The sequence below is a fragment of the Papilio xuthus genome, unplaced genomic scaffold (assembly GCF_000836235.2).
Source record: "Papilio xuthus unplaced genomic scaffold, Pxut_1.1 DF827714.1, whole genome shotgun sequence".
Taxonomy (NCBI): domain Eukaryota; kingdom Metazoa; phylum Arthropoda; class Insecta; order Lepidoptera; family Papilionidae; genus Papilio; species Papilio xuthus.
Window position 1 is genome coordinate 3,172,506 of NW_013530935.1, and position 18,000 is coordinate 3,190,505.

The 18,000-nt window shown below is 32.2% G+C and overlaps 3 protein-coding genes across 4 annotated transcripts; 1 reads left to right on the forward strand and 2 right to left on the reverse strand.

Annotated features, from left to right (window-relative positions):
• Positions 1-776: 776 nt before the first annotated feature.
• Or-27 (olfactory receptor 27) lies at positions 777-4,037 on the forward strand. Its single transcript, XM_013310482.1, has 5 exons — positions 777-1,564; positions 2,340-2,439; positions 2,780-2,884; positions 3,654-3,809; positions 3,952-4,037. Exons 1-5 carry the CDS (start codon positions 777-779, stop codon positions 4,003-4,005), a joined length of 1,203 nt encoding a protein of 400 aa, XP_013165936.1. The 3' UTR covers positions 4,006-4,037.
• Positions 4,038-5,625: 1,588 nt separating this feature from the next.
• Or-53 (olfactory receptor 53) lies at positions 5,626-10,682 on the reverse strand. The gene is made up of 6 exons (XM_013310375.1): positions 10,652-10,682; positions 8,301-8,964; positions 7,657-7,756; positions 7,423-7,527; positions 6,340-6,495; positions 5,626-5,799 (listed from the first exon to the last, which is right to left on the reverse strand). Exons 1-6 carry the CDS (start codon positions 10,680-10,682, stop codon positions 5,737-5,739), a joined length of 1,119 nt encoding a protein of 372 aa, XP_013165829.1. The 3' UTR covers positions 5,626-5,736.
• Positions 10,683-13,459: 2,777 nt separating this feature from the next.
• On the reverse strand, positions 13,460-17,385 carry LOC106116711 (serine protease snake-like). Of its 2 annotated transcripts, XM_013310653.1 has the most exons (9): positions 17,359-17,385; positions 17,043-17,098; positions 16,370-16,526; positions 15,965-16,030; positions 15,588-15,661; positions 14,932-15,114; positions 14,554-14,767; positions 14,041-14,207; positions 13,462-13,796 (listed from the first exon to the last, which is right to left on the reverse strand). In XM_013310653.1, exons 3-9 carry the CDS (start codon positions 16,422-16,424, stop codon positions 13,569-13,571), a joined length of 987 nt encoding a protein of 328 aa, XP_013166107.1. In that variant the 5' UTR covers positions 16,425-16,526; positions 17,043-17,098; positions 17,359-17,385; the 3' UTR covers positions 13,462-13,568. The 2 variants fall into 2 exon arrangements, with proteins under 2 accessions (XP_013166109.1, XP_013166107.1); XM_013310655.1 differs by lacking the exon at positions 15,965-16,030 and having other exon boundaries at positions 13,460-13,796.
• Between the last annotated feature and the right edge of the window lie 615 nt (positions 17,386-18,000).

Here is an 18,000-nt window from a genome sequence, read left to right on the forward strand (position 1 = left end):
ATCCAATAAGATGTCAATGTAACCTGCAATTTCGAACGAATAATTTCAGTTTTGAAATAAAGCGAAACGCCTCATATTATGTGACAGACATGTTATTACACAATACAACTCAAACAACTGTCCGCCCATGTCACACCTATGTTTATAAAATATGTTTACATTTCAGTCTGTCACAAAATTGTTTTTATATTACAAATGACGATTGTTTGGCACGAAATTCGACATTTTTACTTGACCAGAAGTATATAATGCGAAAACAAAATCACTCATGTGTCGCAACGGTTTGTTTACCATATGTCTAAGCTTGGTTCATGACGTTTTGGATATGTCAAAATCGACCAGCTCTTACTGCTAGAGCCATCTACTGACAAACAGCGAGAACTTAGTTACGCACCTAATATATAGTTAAATTTTTACCACAATTTAATTTTATACAAAATTATTTTATTTCTAATTCCTACAATACCTAATTTTTTATCTTGCGATTCTAATCGTGAGTTTCTAAGACCAAAATCTACGTTTAAAACATATTGTTATACAGAGATATTGGTCGATAAGTGCTATTAAAATTGTGGTGAAGAAAATATGATACAACAATTTCGTCCACGTCTACTTACTTTTGCAAGTACTACAATTTTAAACAATATTGAAATAAATCGTAATAAAAACCGGGTCTATTCATTAGTTCAATGTTTTAGTCGGAAGGAAGGATACTTTATATTTCTTTATAAATGAAACTTCATAAAAGACGGACGACAACTAACATTCTTATAAATATGGGTAACAAGATATTGAAAAATCTAGAAGATGATGACCATCCTTCTCTTGGCCCTACACTTTATGGTTTAAAACTTTGGGGTATGTGGCAACCGAAACGAGGAGTTAGTAGTTTTATCTATAATCTTGTTCATATTTCTGCTATTATGTTTGTATTAAGTCAGTACGTAGAATTGTGGATTATAAGATCAGATTTGGAATCAGCGTTAAGAAATTTATCAGTGACCATGCTTAGTTCCGTTTGCGTTGTCAAAGCTGGAACTTTCGTTCTTTGGCAGAAACATTGGAAATGTATCTTCGATTATGTTTCTACTTTAGAAAAGAATGAAATAAATAAAAATGAGGCAATCACTTGTAGAACAATAAAAGAGTACATTGAATATTCAAGAAAAATAACTTATATTTATTGGTGTTTGGTAACTGCGACTGTTTTTGGTGTTATCTTAGCTCCATTGGCTAGTTTTATATCTTCACCTACTGATGAAACAACGAATAATTGTACCAAAGTTTATCCTGAAATAATGAGTTCATGGTTACCCTTTGATAAAACGCATGGAATTGGATATTTAGCAATGATTTTAGAACAAACAATTATATGTTTCTATGGAGGTGGTATTGTTGCTAATTACGATTCAAATGCTGTTGTTCTTATGTCCTTTTTCTTTGGACAACTTAAGTTATTGAAATTAAACTGTGAGAGAGCATTTGAAGAAAATAGTGGTATTAATTCTCATGAATATATAAATAAAATACGTAACTTGCATAAACAACATTCAAGCCTGGTCAAGTAAGTAAAATTTGGTTCATTATTTCATACAATTTATACATGATAAATTATGCATAAGATGGACCGATGACCTGGTCAAGGTCGCGGAAGTGCACTGGATGCGGGCAGCACAGGTCCGGGTATTGTGGCAATCGATAGGGAAGGCCTGGGTACAGCAATGGACGAATTCAGGCTGAATGTTATGATGATGAATCATGCGTAAAATATAAAAAAAATGTGTTGTGGATTTCTTAAACATTATAAGTGCAGAGGATGTAAAATGGTTCTTTAGCTTTTTTTATATCATAAGGTCGCAAACGAGCGAGCTTCCACCTGAAATCGCTGATAGTGAAGTGACCGTTGCCCATAGACATACGCAATTGCATATGCGTTGCTTTCCTTTAATCGACGGAGGAGAGGATGCACGGAAAGAAAATATTTTCCCTTCCCATGCATCCTCTCATCCGGAAAGTCCACTTCCACTTCCCATCCTTTCCTTATAAGAAAAGGTGGGAAGGGAAAGAGGACTAAATTAGGCCTCCGGGACGCACACTCATCAGACGAAACGCAGAGCTATAAGTATTATCTGACTGTCATATAAATAAGATCGCAAAACATGGAAAACAAGTAATAAAGTATCGACGTCGTTGAAATTTCAAAGTTAATTCCAGTATTTTTAAGTATCGTACTTTTTTTAACTTAATTGGACATCAAATTTATTTATTTCAAATAAAATGGATGAAACCCTCATAAATAAAAATGGTATTAAAATATAAAATAAATCCTATTATTTTAGATATTCCAAGATCCTTAATTCTTTACTATCACCTGTAATGTTTCTGTATGTGATCATCTGTTCACTTATGATTTGTGCCAGTGCCGTTCAATTAACTACGGTAAGTACTTACTTAATAACTGTTGAAATGAATAGAAAAGAAGTTTTTTTCAATAATTTATTATTACTTAATTAATTCTAGTACATGCTTATATAATGACATTTTACCGAAGCGAGAGCAAAGAGTAAGTTTTGTTAATGGCGCTAGACACATCCAAAGATTATAAAAAATATAAATTACAAAAATAATATTTAATATCCTAATGTAATATTTATTTGATAATAATATTTTCTACTAAATCCTTATTAAAACAAGAAGTGAAGTGTAAAGTCTAATTTTGTTTCTATCAAGAGATTCTAATAACTGGATTATGTAACATTTAATAAAAGTACATTTTCAGAGTGGTATATCAAGAATGCAACAAATTCGTATAACAGAATATTTGTTGGCTTTAATTGCGCAACTGTTTATCTATTGTTGGCACAGTAATGAAGTGTCACTAATGGTAAGTCTCATTTGTTGAGCTATTCGACAAATCATAAATTAAAATGGCGGGTATCATAAAAATCTTCAATATAATACTCGTCAAATATTTGTTAGAATGTTTTCGTCATTTTATTTAAAATAAATTATGTTAAAATTTGTGCAGCAGCACACCTACAGGGCTTTTAAAGTACACCGACATATGTCATATTAATTTTAACAAATTTTGTCCATGAGGTTACTAAGTATGTAACAAATAGTACAAGTGGTATACATTGAATATTACAAGTGGTATGTAGTGAATATTACAAGTGGTATTTAGCGAATAGTACAAGTGGTATGTATTGAATATTACAAGTAGTATGTTGCGAATAGTAAAAGTGGTATGTATTGAATATTACAAGTGGTATGTATTGAATGTTACAAGTGGTATGTATTGAATATTACAAGTGGTATGTATTGAATATTACAAGTGGTATGTATTGAATATTACAAGTGGTATGTATTGGATATTACAAGTGGTATGCGGTGAATGTGGTGATCGGTTGAAAAGTTCGTAAGCTAACATATCGATGATAGTATTAGCATTAAATCTTTATGATTTTTAGCTAGCCTTATAAAGGCAAAAGACACGTGTATAAATTTGAGAGTTGAGAAAAACAATTTTGTAATAAAATCGGTAACCACGTTTATTTATTTTATGTTCAGATAATAGTATGCTAAAAATTCTATTTTTCTCTCTCTTATTGTGTTCTAATATATACTTGATATTTTCCCAATACATTTTGTAGAGTTTAAAAGTCGATGAAGGCGTGTACGCTAGCGCTTGGTGGTCTCAAAATACTTGCGTAAAACGAAACGTCTTACTTCTCATGGGCAAAGTTCGGAGGAATATTATTTTTACTGCTGGCCCCTTTACTTCTCTATCAGTTCCTACTTTTGTTGCTGTAAGTATTTTGTTTTGTAGATTTTTCTTATTGTGAGATATGGATAACAATCTGTTTATTTTCTCTTTGCTTAATAATTTAATTATAGAAGTCTGTACAAAATCATTGTAAGTAAATTATGAAGTTTTTTTTTTCGTTTCAGGTTTTAAAAGGATCATACAGCTATTACACTCTTTTAAGTAAGCGAGAAAATTAACTGTCACACTTCAAAAAGTACAGTTAAACTCTCATCATCAGCTCGGAGCCTGCCCTAAGTTAAGGGTGATTAGGCCATAGTCAACCACGCTTGCATCACGATGTTTTCCTTCACCGTAAGAACGTCGGATAAATGTACATATGTAAATTGGAAATCGAAAAAACACATTGGTACATGACGGGATTTGAAGTTGACCTGCAGATTGCAATTCAAGCGCTTGACCCTGAGCCACCGACGCACCCTTTAACCCTTTGACTGCTGAGATTGATATTCTGCACACGTCATAAAGAATATGTATCACCAGTACAGCTTCTGGTATTAGTATTTTGTTATTTATTTTTAAAAAGCCTACGCATTATCAATAGTCATAATGTATAAAGAATTTACACCCGGCATCAGAGTTCTTGTGGTATTAGAAATTTTGTCAAATTTAAACCTGAAAAATTACGATAATTTGTAATAGAAGTAATTTTGTAATTTTATTAATTAGAAGGAAAGACATAAGATATTACCACAGTAAATATAAATTATAGAAGTATACCGTACAGATGTTACCCTAAATTATTGCTGTTCGTAAAGTTATTCTTAGGAACTCAATTTACTGCCAACGATAAATTAAGTATACTTTATGTCTCCCTTTTAATAAAGGTATTTAACAGGTAAAGAAGCAACTAAATATAAAACGAAAGTAACTTAATAAACTGAATGTTATTAACAATTATATTTGAAGCGTCAATAGCCTAATGGTTAAGGGTGCAGATTTCCGATCACGAAGTCGGCGGTTCGAATTCCGCCATTCGACTATTTTCGTAAACCATATCCTAGCAGTAGCCTAGAGCTTAGTTGGAATGGTAAAAGAAATATTAGTAAATTTACAAAAAAATCTGCTAGTAATTTTAATTTTAAAAAATATTATATTTTAATTTAAGGCTTAAATGGATTTACTCATGAATACTATTCATGATTATTAGGTTGCTTGCAGACTTTTTATGTTTGTTAAAAGTAATTGTGTGTAGAGAATAATTTTGTAAAGCACACAACTATAGCACAATAAAATTTGAAAGTAATATAAAATAAATATCCTTGCAATTAATCTATAAAATCGCCTTTAAATTGAGGTAACCAATCGTTCTATTTTACTTCTTACTAATATTATAAATGCAAATGTTTAGATTAATGTATATTTGTTAGAACGTATCTCCAGAACGGCACAGATTCGACACAGGAGAACGGGAGAGATTTGACACAGATATTTAATATAGTCTGGAAGAACCCAAGGGTTACTTATTAGGTTTTTTTTAATTCCCCACGGACGGAGACGCGGGACATCGCTAGTTTATTAATAAAAATGGCATTATGTCGCAGGGAAATGTTAAAATGGATATTCGATGTAATCCCTACGGTTAGTAATCATTCCTCCAGAAGATGAATTACTTTGTGTTCCTTTGAAGAAAGTAAGGTTATCATTTCCCGGAGGCGTTGGTTAAAATAAGAACTGGAGAAAATACGCGAAAAAAATAAAAATGAAACTCAAGTTTTGTAGCTTTTATTACCTTTGTTTGTGGCAAAAGAAATGTGTTTTAATAAATATAAAATATAGAAATATATTACCAAGTCGTGATTTTTTTAAGTGGATCCAAAAAAACATGAGAAATAAACATTTTTATATAAAAGACCAAACTACGTCTCTGTGATTGTAAAGTTTGTGTATTTTTAACTACGATTTTTACATTATTCTCGTTTCTCTTGGATATGTGTAAACAGGGTGTAAAAACTGTATGTCCCTTTCATTATCTGGAAAGAAAACATTTCGTGTGAGTATAACCACATACGAAATATAAGCTTTATTAAATGTCCGTGAAACGGGAGTATAGTATGGATTTCTACGGACAGCGCGCGCTTCACTATTTTGGCGAATTCAAGTGACCGCTTGCTCGTTTCCTTTTTTTAATATCCGAAGGGGCAAATGACGAGCGGGAACACCGAGGTGTTCAACGACGCCCATGGAAATCAGCAATACCAGAAGAACCGCAGATGCGTTGCCGGCCTTTGAGATGGTGATACGCTAGCTTCTTAAAGGACCCTAAGAACTCGTTTGCCTCCTTTTAATATAAAAAAGTATGCATTATGAAGTATCTTATTCTTCCATTACTGAGTTGGGGTTCCTTGGATTTTTATTAATTTAATAGTAATCATTTTAATTCGATTACACCGAAAATCATTTTAATCTCGAAGCGATACATTATGGTTAGTATATCAAACTAATATATGCTAACTGAAACCACAAATTTAATACGTTCCAATACATCTATTGATAAAATATGAGCTACTAACATCAATGAATGTAGGAATGGAGAGATCAGTGAACGGACCCGCTTTCATTATATACGGTGGGGCCAATTTCCCTGCCAACAGTAGGAGCTGCTTACGTTCGCTCGGGTCAGCCTTCCACCAATTGCTTTCGTATACACCACGGTCTGCTCGATCACTCTGTAACACAATCATATACATGAAGACAATTATTATATTATTTTGAACGACTTAGAAGATGTTTTTTATATCAAAAGGTGGCAAACGAACGAGCGGCCACCTGAAATAGCGAATCGACCTTTGCCCATAGACATACGCAATTGCATATGCGTTGTCTCCCTTTAATCGACGGAGGAGAGGATGCACAGAAAGAAAATATTTTCCCTTTCCATGCATCCCCTCATCCGGAAAGTCCACTTCCACTTCCAATCCTATCCTTATAAGAAAAAGGGTGGGATGGGAAAGATGACTAAAATTAGGCCTCCTGGACGCACACTCATCAGACGAAACGGATTGTTCCGCTGTACGCCTGGTTGCATATAAAGCTACAGGGATGTTCTTGTCTCTGGTATCCTGATTATTCAAGGAAATTAGATAAATTAAAAAAAAAACAGTATCGTTCTAATAAGACATTGACAGATTTAATGATTATCATAACACGGGAAATTAGCAAAGTTCCTCCTTCTTATGCGGAAAAGGAAAAACTTTTCGTTTACTCCTGTGTTGTAGAAGTTATTTGGTTATAAATCCTACAATATATTTTTTTGGTATATTTAAAACAAAACAATAGATTATGCTAGTAAACTTAAATAAAAAAATGGCTCATTCAGCGATGGGCTGCGTCCGCGTAATAATACCAGTCCCACTCGCCCTGATGAAGGGCCCCCGATGGGCTCGAAACTAATCGGTGCCGCCACCGGACGAAAATACGTAAGTGTTAAGCCTAGTTAAAGTTAAGTTTTTATATCAGTTTAGTATAATGTCTCAAGAAAGTTTGAATAATTCTCTGAACTGTAGCCAATTATATGTTCTGTATTTTTATCCACTTTACCGCTAATTCACAATGATTTTGAAATATGATATTTTTATTTTAAGATTCGTGTTTACCTCCACCTTTATTTCATTACTATGCCAACACAATAAAAATAGTTGTATGGACAGTGCAGAAACATATTCGAATACCCATATTTTTTGTGATGTTGCCACATTGTCCTGGAATACAAAAAAAATGACTGAAATTAAACAATTAAAGGATGAAATACGATGACTATATGTACAAGACATGCAAAGTAAAATAAGAAGTCATAAAATATCAAATCGTAAAATAACAAAATGTCTTACCAAATTTAATTGTATCACGCTGCAGCAAATGTTTATAGAACAGACAAGGACATATAAATGCATAACTGGCGATATCATTGAATTAAATGTTGAATACAATCTGAAAAAAGAATAAAAATAATAGAATTATGATGTTTTCTATCCAGCTTGTTGAATATAGCTTGATCTATAAAATCCTGTAGTCTCCAAGTAGTCAGTAATTTACGTAGATACGTTTAGTAAAGTAGCCTTACCCCTACCATTTTGAACACATTGTCACTTAACATTTAGTTCTGTTACGTTAATTAATTTAAAAAATAGTGTATATGCTCCTTAACCTAAGACAAATAATTCTATTTGTCTGTTCTGCTATCGTTTGTAGTATAAATTTGTATTACGACAATAAAATTGAATTATCGTTTTGCATTACTAGGCAACTTTTAATTTTCATGCTTTAGACGTAACAAGCTCACGTCTACTTTAACCCTTATGTTCATTTTGTATAAATATACCATACATACAACTTTATAAAAATATACGATCACTATAAAATATTTTTTACCTAAGTTTTTATACCTTTTTTTTCTTTTATTCAAAAAAGAAATCTTGCCACAATAAGGGTTAAACGTACTATCACTCTATCCTTGTAAAGATAAAGCACTTACCCCAGCAGAAAATTGTGACGTCTATGACACTCTTTAATTCTAATGTAAATTTCTGATTTTGTTAAATTTACATCCTCAGCTCCAAAAATTCGACGACATTTTTCTTGTAAAATTATAAACTGTCCTTTTAGAAATGTCATTATTGATACCGCATTCGCATCGTACACCGCGACAACACCAGCTCCTTGGATTGTCATGATCGTATGAATTAGTGTTGCGAAAAAATATCCCGGCATTTTATTATTATCGAAAGGAAACCATGAACTTATTATTTGTGGATATGGTTCAGTGCCGTTTTTTATTTCCTCTCTATAAGATGAAGACGACGCATATTTTAAAAATGGTGCGATAATCGTTACAACACTAGTTATGAAGATAACTAGCCAATACAAATATGTTATAAGTCGTGCATAATTTTTGTAATTCTTCATACGTTTTATCTCAAATTTATCATTTAAATAAAGTATATCTTCTTCATCTTTGATAGCATTGATTACTTTTTGTAAACGTGATTGTAAAAGAAGACAAGATATAGTTTTACATATGGCTATAAAACTTAAAGCTGTTATAGAAATATTTAATAGTACTTTATTGAAATCGTTTCTCATAAAGTAAATATCTATTATTTGACTTATAACAAAAATGAAAGAACATAAATGAAAAGCTTTGAAAAACAATCTTGTATATTTATTACGATTGTGTAACAATCCAAATGTTTGAAGACCATAAATATTAGGTCCCAAAAACGGATGATTGGGATCTTCAAATTTTTTTAAAGATTTCAAAATTAGATTTAAAATCATTTTTGTTACAATACTAAATAACTTATTTTAAGCGATTGATGGGAAACCAATAGTTTAGGAATTATCGTGGAAAAAGTATTTATAGCTGTTTGGTTAATAAACGATTAGAATAGAACGATATTATGTATGCACTGTTAAGTTTTTAAAAGCGATTCGAAGTGATGTAATTTCTCGTTTCTATCTTACTAATATTATAAATGTTAAAGTTTGGATGGATGGACGAATTTTTGTTAGAAGCATCGGATCTTGATGAAATTTGGCACTGATGTAGAACATTCGCAATGAACACATAGGCTACACTTCGAAAGGGAAAGAACGGAACCATTATAGGATCCGTCTGTCTGTCAAGACCGTTTTTCTCAAAAACGCGTGAAGGAATCAAGCTGGAAATTTTTTAAAGTCTGAGCAGACAGCGTCACGGGCGACGGCTAATTAAAAATAGTCAAATTTATTAAAATATAACTTACCATTTGACCATTTTCTGAGAGGCCAAAATAGACCAGTTACATTTATACGAGTACCAACTTTATAAAGTTATCTTCAAATTTATTACGAAAGCAAAAAGGAGAACTTTATAGATACTATTTTCGTTTTACTTTACGGATAATGCGGTTCAAATCAGTTTCTCACAAGTACAAATACAGGTACAAATTGCCTCGTTTAGTTGAAATCAATGGTCTATAAAATTGCCACATTAGCTATAGAAATTAATTATCCTTAACCTATAATTTTATAAAGTCCATAAAATTATAAAGCACTAGTTTGCAAAGGACAAGGTTGTAGATAATTTACGTTCAATATTTTTTAATCTATACTAATAGTGTAAAAAAATGTATTTTTGCAGGTTATGCTACTTCATTATTTACTAGTAATTAGGTATTTATAAACTCAAAACCTATTGGTCTGATTTCAACAATTATTTTCTAACTGTGTAGCAATTGCTATTTTATTTTAATATGTTTCAAAATATTTAAAATATAAATATCCACCCGTGCGAAGCAGGGACGGATCGCTAGTGTTTCAATAAAGATATTAATCTTTTACTATCAGTTAACTGTGAAATTACTTTCACAGAGAGGCATTTATTCAGTTCAGTTCAGTTTCTTGATTATGGCTCTTCCTTCCGTTTGGGAGGCATTTTTAAATTTAGGCTAAAATTGTTAAAAGTTTAACAAACAACTTATATACAAAATAAATTTCACGAAAAAAACTGCAAAAACAATTTTTGTATTAAATTTCAAATTTCTTTATGTAATATTCGTCTTTAATAATTTATTAGATTTCAAATTAAAAACTAAATTGAACGGCGACTGTATCTTAAAACCAGACAGAATGTACTACACTTTATTTTAGAAGTTATAACGACTTTTCCTACTTTTATTGCTTTCGTTTGCGATATTTCCTTACAAATAACAAAAACAGTTTTATGTTCTTTAATTTATTTGTAGAATATCTCATAAGTAAACATAAAATGGTTCAATTCCGACTGTGAAAACATCGCATAAAACGACGAATAAAAATCACAAAACTGCAGTAAAAAGTGTTTACCTCGATCTTTTAAGTAATTTGTTTTTTGCATTTTTCATACTTGCTTTATATTTCGAACCATTTGCTATGTAAAGTTTAATATTTGAGTTAAGAAAAATCTAAACATATTGATACCATCTCTCTGTTTGAAGTCGGCTAGTAAAATAATAATAAATATTGGTAAAAGAGATGAAATTCAATATTTTATGGTATGTTAAGTGTTCAAATTGAATTAAATTTGAATGGATTTGAAAACATCAGACCCATTTCTGAATAATACAGTCACTTTGTCAATTATCAAATAATTGCCAGGTTTTCGTGAATGGCACTCGCTCTTCCAATATTAATTAGAATTCCAATTATCTTTAAATCTTTTGCCTTCCATTAATTAATATCTTTATAAGTGATGAATGAAATATTATTTTTTTTAAACTCTTTTGGAATCTGAGTACTTTATTTTTCATTAGTCAGACTCAAGAACATGTTTAAAAAATAGTCTGTTTTTGAACTTTAATCGTTGTCTGATATCTGGTTTACTATGTTTTGAAAGTTGAATAGTTATCTCTGATTTGTCAAACATAATGACAGGGATGATATGTTTCATACAGAGATGTTGGTCTCAGAAACCAAGGATAACTAGCACACAGTTAAAGCTGAATGAAATTAGTTATTTAATTGTATTTATTTATTAAAAAGGTTTTTAGCTTTTTATTTATTGATAAACAATTAATCAGAATTGAAAATAATTTTCAATTCGGCCAAATGGATTCAATTTAACGTAATATTATTTGAATATTACATTTTACAGAATATAATTTCATTGAAAACACAAAAATTACATTACTACTAAATTGAAGATAAATGCTTCACAATTCGAATTTCATTATTCGGTTGGTTGACTTTCATGATATGAAATTCGGAGAACGAAGGATGTCTAAAATTACAAAAGTATCTGAAAATTGTAAGGCGTAAATTGAATCGACAATATTATGCTGAAGTCGTTCTTTATTATTTGTTTCTCCACGCAAAATTGATAAAAAAAAATGTGATAAATACTCGGTGAATATAGCTTCCTAATGGCTTTCATATTTTGAAATCTAACCACTAATTTTTAACTTTGTTCCTAACATATACAAAAAAAAAATACTCAACCAACACGCACTTGGCCAACGTGACTATGGCCTAATTACCCTTAACTTAGAGTAGGCTCCGAGCCCCTCGGTGGGGACGTATAGTGAGCTGATGATGATGATGATATAAAAATACAAATCTCTCCTCTTTATGTTTTTATGCAGATTTAAAATTTTGTTTTATTAATGTTTATTGCAATTCATTGATGTTCTATTTGAGAAATATTTTTTATTTATATTCGCTTTTTTTAATTTATTTAAAAAATATTCATTTAATTTTTATTTTTCTGAATGGATCGCGCTGGAACTTGGCATAGATGTAGAACATAGTCTGGAAGAACACTAATTATGTTCTTTTTATTAAGCGCGGACGGAGCCGTGGGCGACGGCTAGTGATTTATAAAACCTGGTTCGCCTACCCCATGTGGGTGGGATAAATGTGTGGGAAATTGTTAAAGAGCTTACACTCCATCCTAAGAGAAGATCTTGTATAAACAAATATTAAAAACATCTTTTCAAATTCTTTCCAATGAACAGGGAAGCTTGAAATTTCAAGATGGGAATAATTGAATTAATATCACTTTATAAAAGATTTCTTAGAAGATTCAAACATTTAATTGGATTACTGGAAATGTTCCTAACAATGAAAGTCGAAACTTTGATTTAAACTTTCCTTACATTGAATTCCAATTTGATACAAATCATTTGCTATAAATTTTTCTCACTTTAATCTTTTAACGTAGTGTTTTCTGCATCGTGACATGAGATGGAACTCCTACTTCTCTCTTCTCCCACTACCTGGATGACCTTTAATTGTGTTTTTTGGATATTATATTTAAGTACGAATTTCTAATAAAATGATGAAATATGAATAATATTTTTCGATTTTACCGATAGAAAAAGTTAAGTTTATGTTTAAGTTGATTATCGATAAAACACGAATAAAATGACATTTTCTAAAAATGATTCCTAGCTAGATCGATTTATCGCCCCCGAAACCCCCTATATACTAAATCATATGAAAATCGTTGGAACCGATTCCGAGATTCCAATTATATATATAAGAATTGCTCATTTAAAGATATAAGATTTACTCCAAAGAAATAAAGTTTTAGACACTATTTATTTTCACATATATTTAATAATAGGAGTGATATTCTAAAAATAAATAGTTATTTTTGTATCTAACGTTGAGTTTTTAACATTCGCAAAGAAAGGATTTGGGTAAACCAAATCCTACGAGAAAGAGTGACATGGGTCGGATACTTTGTTGAAATGTTTAAATAGCACTTTGTTACATACTAATATCAATGAACTTGCGGGAAAATAAGTAAATGGTCTACTTCTTGGTAAAGTTTACGTATCATAATTTTTAATAGCTGTATTTATATACTATATATGTTTTTTTTTATTTTTAAAGAGTACGAAAAGAACAATTAAACTAAGTCAATTATAAAACGTTAATATATGTCACCCCTAACTTATTGTAGGCTCCAAGCCCTTCGGTGGGGAGGTATACTGAGCTGATGATGATGAATATATGTCATTTCTTGAGTGTCAAATCTTAATGATATTATATGTGCGATTGTTTGATAGATGGATAGATGGATTTTTGTTTTAAGGTATATCCAAAACTACTCTATAGGTATAGCTCTCGCTGAAATTAGGCTTATATGTAAAACATAATCTAGAAGAACATATAGACTACTGAAGCCATTTTTGAACATACCGCGCGGGACGGAGTCGTAGGCTACAGCTAGTAAAACATAAAATAGGTTGATAAAAGTCTTTTTATTGCTGCTATTTCTTCATTTACTTTTGCTTGTTGCTTTCAATGTTGCATTCACATCTTTTTCCCAAACAATATTTTCAATCCAATCAATAAAATGAGATACTTTTGAGAAAACGCTAGGAGTGTTGGCCAGCGCACAGCCATAACCAAATGACGTCACGCCCACTACGTAATGCATACGCCACTCAAAATGTACATTTATCGGCATTAGAAGCTTAATGTGCAATGGACCTCCAGAATCACCCTGTAAAGATTTGTTTTATTTTATTACACAAAAATAATACAATGTATTAGTATAAACAATGTATTAGTAAACATGTACTTAAATCTACAATGGAACAAAGAATATAGAAGATTCAAGGTGAAATAATCCGGTGCTGTATATAAATATAAGCAACTTTACAACACAAACCTGGCATACTTTGTAGCACATCCCCTATACAAGAACGAAATATATAGGATGATTTTCATACGTTATCTTCACATACCTGACAAGCATCAATTCCACCTGGCATGTGGCCGGCGCATATCTGATGGGAAGCAAGGCCATGCCTCCAATGTCTGTTGCGTTTGCTTTTCAATGTATTATTACATTTCTCTGATGGCACCATATCCATTACGGCTACTTGTAATATGGACGATGTTCGACGACTCGCTGGAATTTTTTTTTATAGCAAATGGTAGCAAACGAACAAAGCGCCGCATACATTTTCCAAAATAGCGAAGTGACCGCTTTGCAGAGATATCTGCATTTGCAGATGCGATGTGGACCTTTTTATACGGAGGAAGAGACGCACCGAAATAGGCTATTTCCACTTCCAATGAGTCCCCTCCTCTGCCAAATTCAAATACCCTTCTGATCTCTTTTTTATAAGAAAATAGTGGGAATACAATGCTTCTCTTTAACAATGATAGTAAATTTATTACGGGATTGACATGTTCAAGGACAAGTCCTCAAAAAAATAAAGAAAAAAAAGTGTTCTCTATGGTGATGAACTTACCGGTATCAACTACCCCCCAACCCGCGACTATACCTTTCCCAGATAATTCATTATCCTTAGTCCACAGACATGCAGGATGGATACTTCGAGTGAAGCTTACATGGTTTATTAGTTCTATCAGAGCTATGTCATAGTATGTTTTAGGAGCATGATATTTATCGTGAACAATAACTCTTGAAATACGCACATCTTCCGGCGAAATGCCATTTTTATCCTGAAATGGTAAGAGAAATCATAGCAGTCTATAAAAAGAAATTGAAGTTAAACTAGGGTTAACTTGAAGAAGAAACTATGGAAAGTTGGGCAGATGAAAAGAAAGAGAGGTCTGTCTTCTTTCTCGCCTTTCACCAAAATATTTACGTAAGTAACAATACTTACCACGCCTAACAGATTCACAGAACCAAATCGAACAACTTTAGGTGTTACGTCTATGACAGTGGTATCACGCGAAGTCACTCTCGAGCAATGGGCAGCAGTGAGCACAAACTTTTCACTGATAAGAACTCCACCACATTTGAATATCCACAGCGCAGATCCACTACTGAGCCAACCAATAGCCCCCTAAAACAAACTAAATTTAAGCCACCTTTTCTTTCCAGCCTTTTATTAGAAGGAAAGGATGGCAAGAGGAAGTAGTTTTGAAGTACATAGGAAGAGTCACAAGCGAAGGGGAAACATCATCTTTCTATGCGTCCCCTACTGTGACGGTTAAAGGTAAGCAACTCATCTATAATTGTAGATGTCTATAGGCAATGGTCCCTTCGGTAAATCAGCAAATTTATGTGGCCGTTTGCTCTTCTGATATAAAAAAAAAACCTAATGAAAATTTTCTCAATGAGACATGAATTTCCAGAACTGTTTACTTATTTCATAGAAATTTTTACATGACCTATTTTTCCCTACATACAATTTTTAAGACATCTATGTGTATCTTGCAATATTTATATATTGAGTTACCTCAACATTCAATGTACCGATAGCTGGCATCAGGACAGTCTGTAATGTACTCGTAGTGTTTATAAAAAGTATCATACCATATGTGGAATCTCGCCAACTTCAGCATCATCACCTCCGATGACAACGGGCCTGTATATCCCCCGATTAGGACCTTGTACATAATCTCTGGTTAAATTAACCGAAATATATTGCACAAAACATTTTCATTCCATCACAACAAAAAAGTAATGAGATTGAATATGGATGGCTACACAGGTAGAAGACCAAAGAAAGTATGGATGGATTGTGTTAAAGAGGATATGCGTAAGAACGAGGTAGATTCAGATATGACGACTGATAGAGATGTATGGAGGAGTAAATACTGTGTCGACCCTCCGTAGGGAATAAGGGCAGGTTTATGATGATGATTTTCATTCCATCCTTCCCTTGAATGTACTTATACTTAAAAACTTACATGGCTCGAACTCTCTTAGCCGTACTGCAATGTCGTATCGTATTCTCCAAATATATTCCAAGCACTCTAAAATATCAAAACAACGTTTGATAAAAAATAGTTTTCAATATTAATATACAAACATAACTCTTTTTTTACTACGATTCTTACAACAGGATTATCGCTTTTCCTCCTCGGATGGATGGATGGATGGATGGATGGATGGATGGATGGACGGACGGACGGACGGACGGACGGATGGATGGATGGATGGATGGATGGATGGATGGATGGATGGATGGATGGATGGATGGATGGATGGATGGATGGATGGATGGATGGATGGATGGATGGATGGATGGATGGATGGATGGATGGATGGAATAGTGATCATAATTCGATCAATGCCTTCTACTCAATACTTACTAACTTCACTAACGCGACGTCCTTCTGCTTTGAAGTCAGGTGTATAATAGTACATGGGTTTGCAGTAATCTTTGTACTTTTCTAATAAATTATCGAATTCTCCAGTTGTTGCATTCCATAACTTAATACTTTGTGCTTCTATTAACGGATCAATGAACTGCAAAATTCAAATTTAGCAAAGACGATTTTTACGACGACGGCTGTATATGCGTTTTTATGCGAAAGTTATTATCATTTAAATTACAAAAAGGGTTATCTGTCTCTTCTTGTGTTACTCGAGACTATGTTCTATATCTGTGCATAATTTCAATAAGACGTTATGAACCTTTGCTAACTTATCGTGTGAATATGTAAAACAAACGTATCCCACAGGAACCGTACACATATCCGAGACCATAGGTAGCATATGTGCTAGCAGTCTACATCTATACCAGATTCTTTCAGAGTGCAGCCGTATCGTATATAATAAACATCCATCCATCCAAATATTCGCATTTATATTAATAAGTAAGATTTTATTTAAATTGATTTGTTTCCCCTCTCAGATCACATGTATCATTGTTTATTTTCATCTTTAGTGAAATATTAACAAGCCATATTCTTTGTTTAAAAGAATGGCATGAGAGTATGTCGCTTACTCAAGATATATTTTTTTAGAAGACAATCTACTTACCTCCGTGTTATGAGACGTTTTATTCTTTGAGACATCTTCGCCGTTATTCCGAGAAACTATAAATATAGTGAATTATTACAAGAGCATAAATATGTTTTCTGATAACGATGATTTATTTATTTTATTATATTATAATATTTATGAACTAGATGTAGACCGCGATTTCGTTGGCTCAGAATTAAAAAAATGACTATATTATGCTTGCATTAGCTACCTTCCCGTCTCTTCAATCCCTAGAGATATAATCATAAAGGCCTACAATTTTTACGTTTAAACGGAAATAATAAGTTTATAAAAAAGTTATAACAGAACTTACCAAAAATAAATAGTGTTAAAACGTATACAAATTTATAAAATTTTAAATTCATTTTATAAATTGTTAATATTTAAGTTGTAGTTTTAAACAACTAACGATATTTATAATAAACCACAGCGGACGAGACCGTGACTTTAAATGACAAGAGGCACATCATAGTTGTTTGCACTCATAATACTTGTAACACACACTATGCTATGAAATATGTGAAAAATCATTTTATTAACGCAAGTACGAAGATAATATTGTTCACAGATTTGATATCTTTAGTACAAGACAAAATACCTATAGGTTGGTAGGACAAACCAAGAAAGTTGTAGTAATTTTAACTACTGCGATTTGTCAAGTGCTTAAGTATTTACGGATTTTGGGATACCAAATAATCTGTCAACGGCTGTTACTAGTATCGTATGATATTTGAATCTGATTATTAATTTATAATTTGTTTATATCAAATAGCATTCATCAATTTAATATGTTTTAATATTAAATATACTGTTACCCATAACTCCGTCCTCGTGGAATAAATAAAAACATTTAGTAGCCTATGTGTTCCTTCAGACTATGTTCTACAACCATGCTTAATGTCAGCAAGATCCATGCAATCGTTCTGGAGATGCCTACTAACAAAAATCCGTCCAT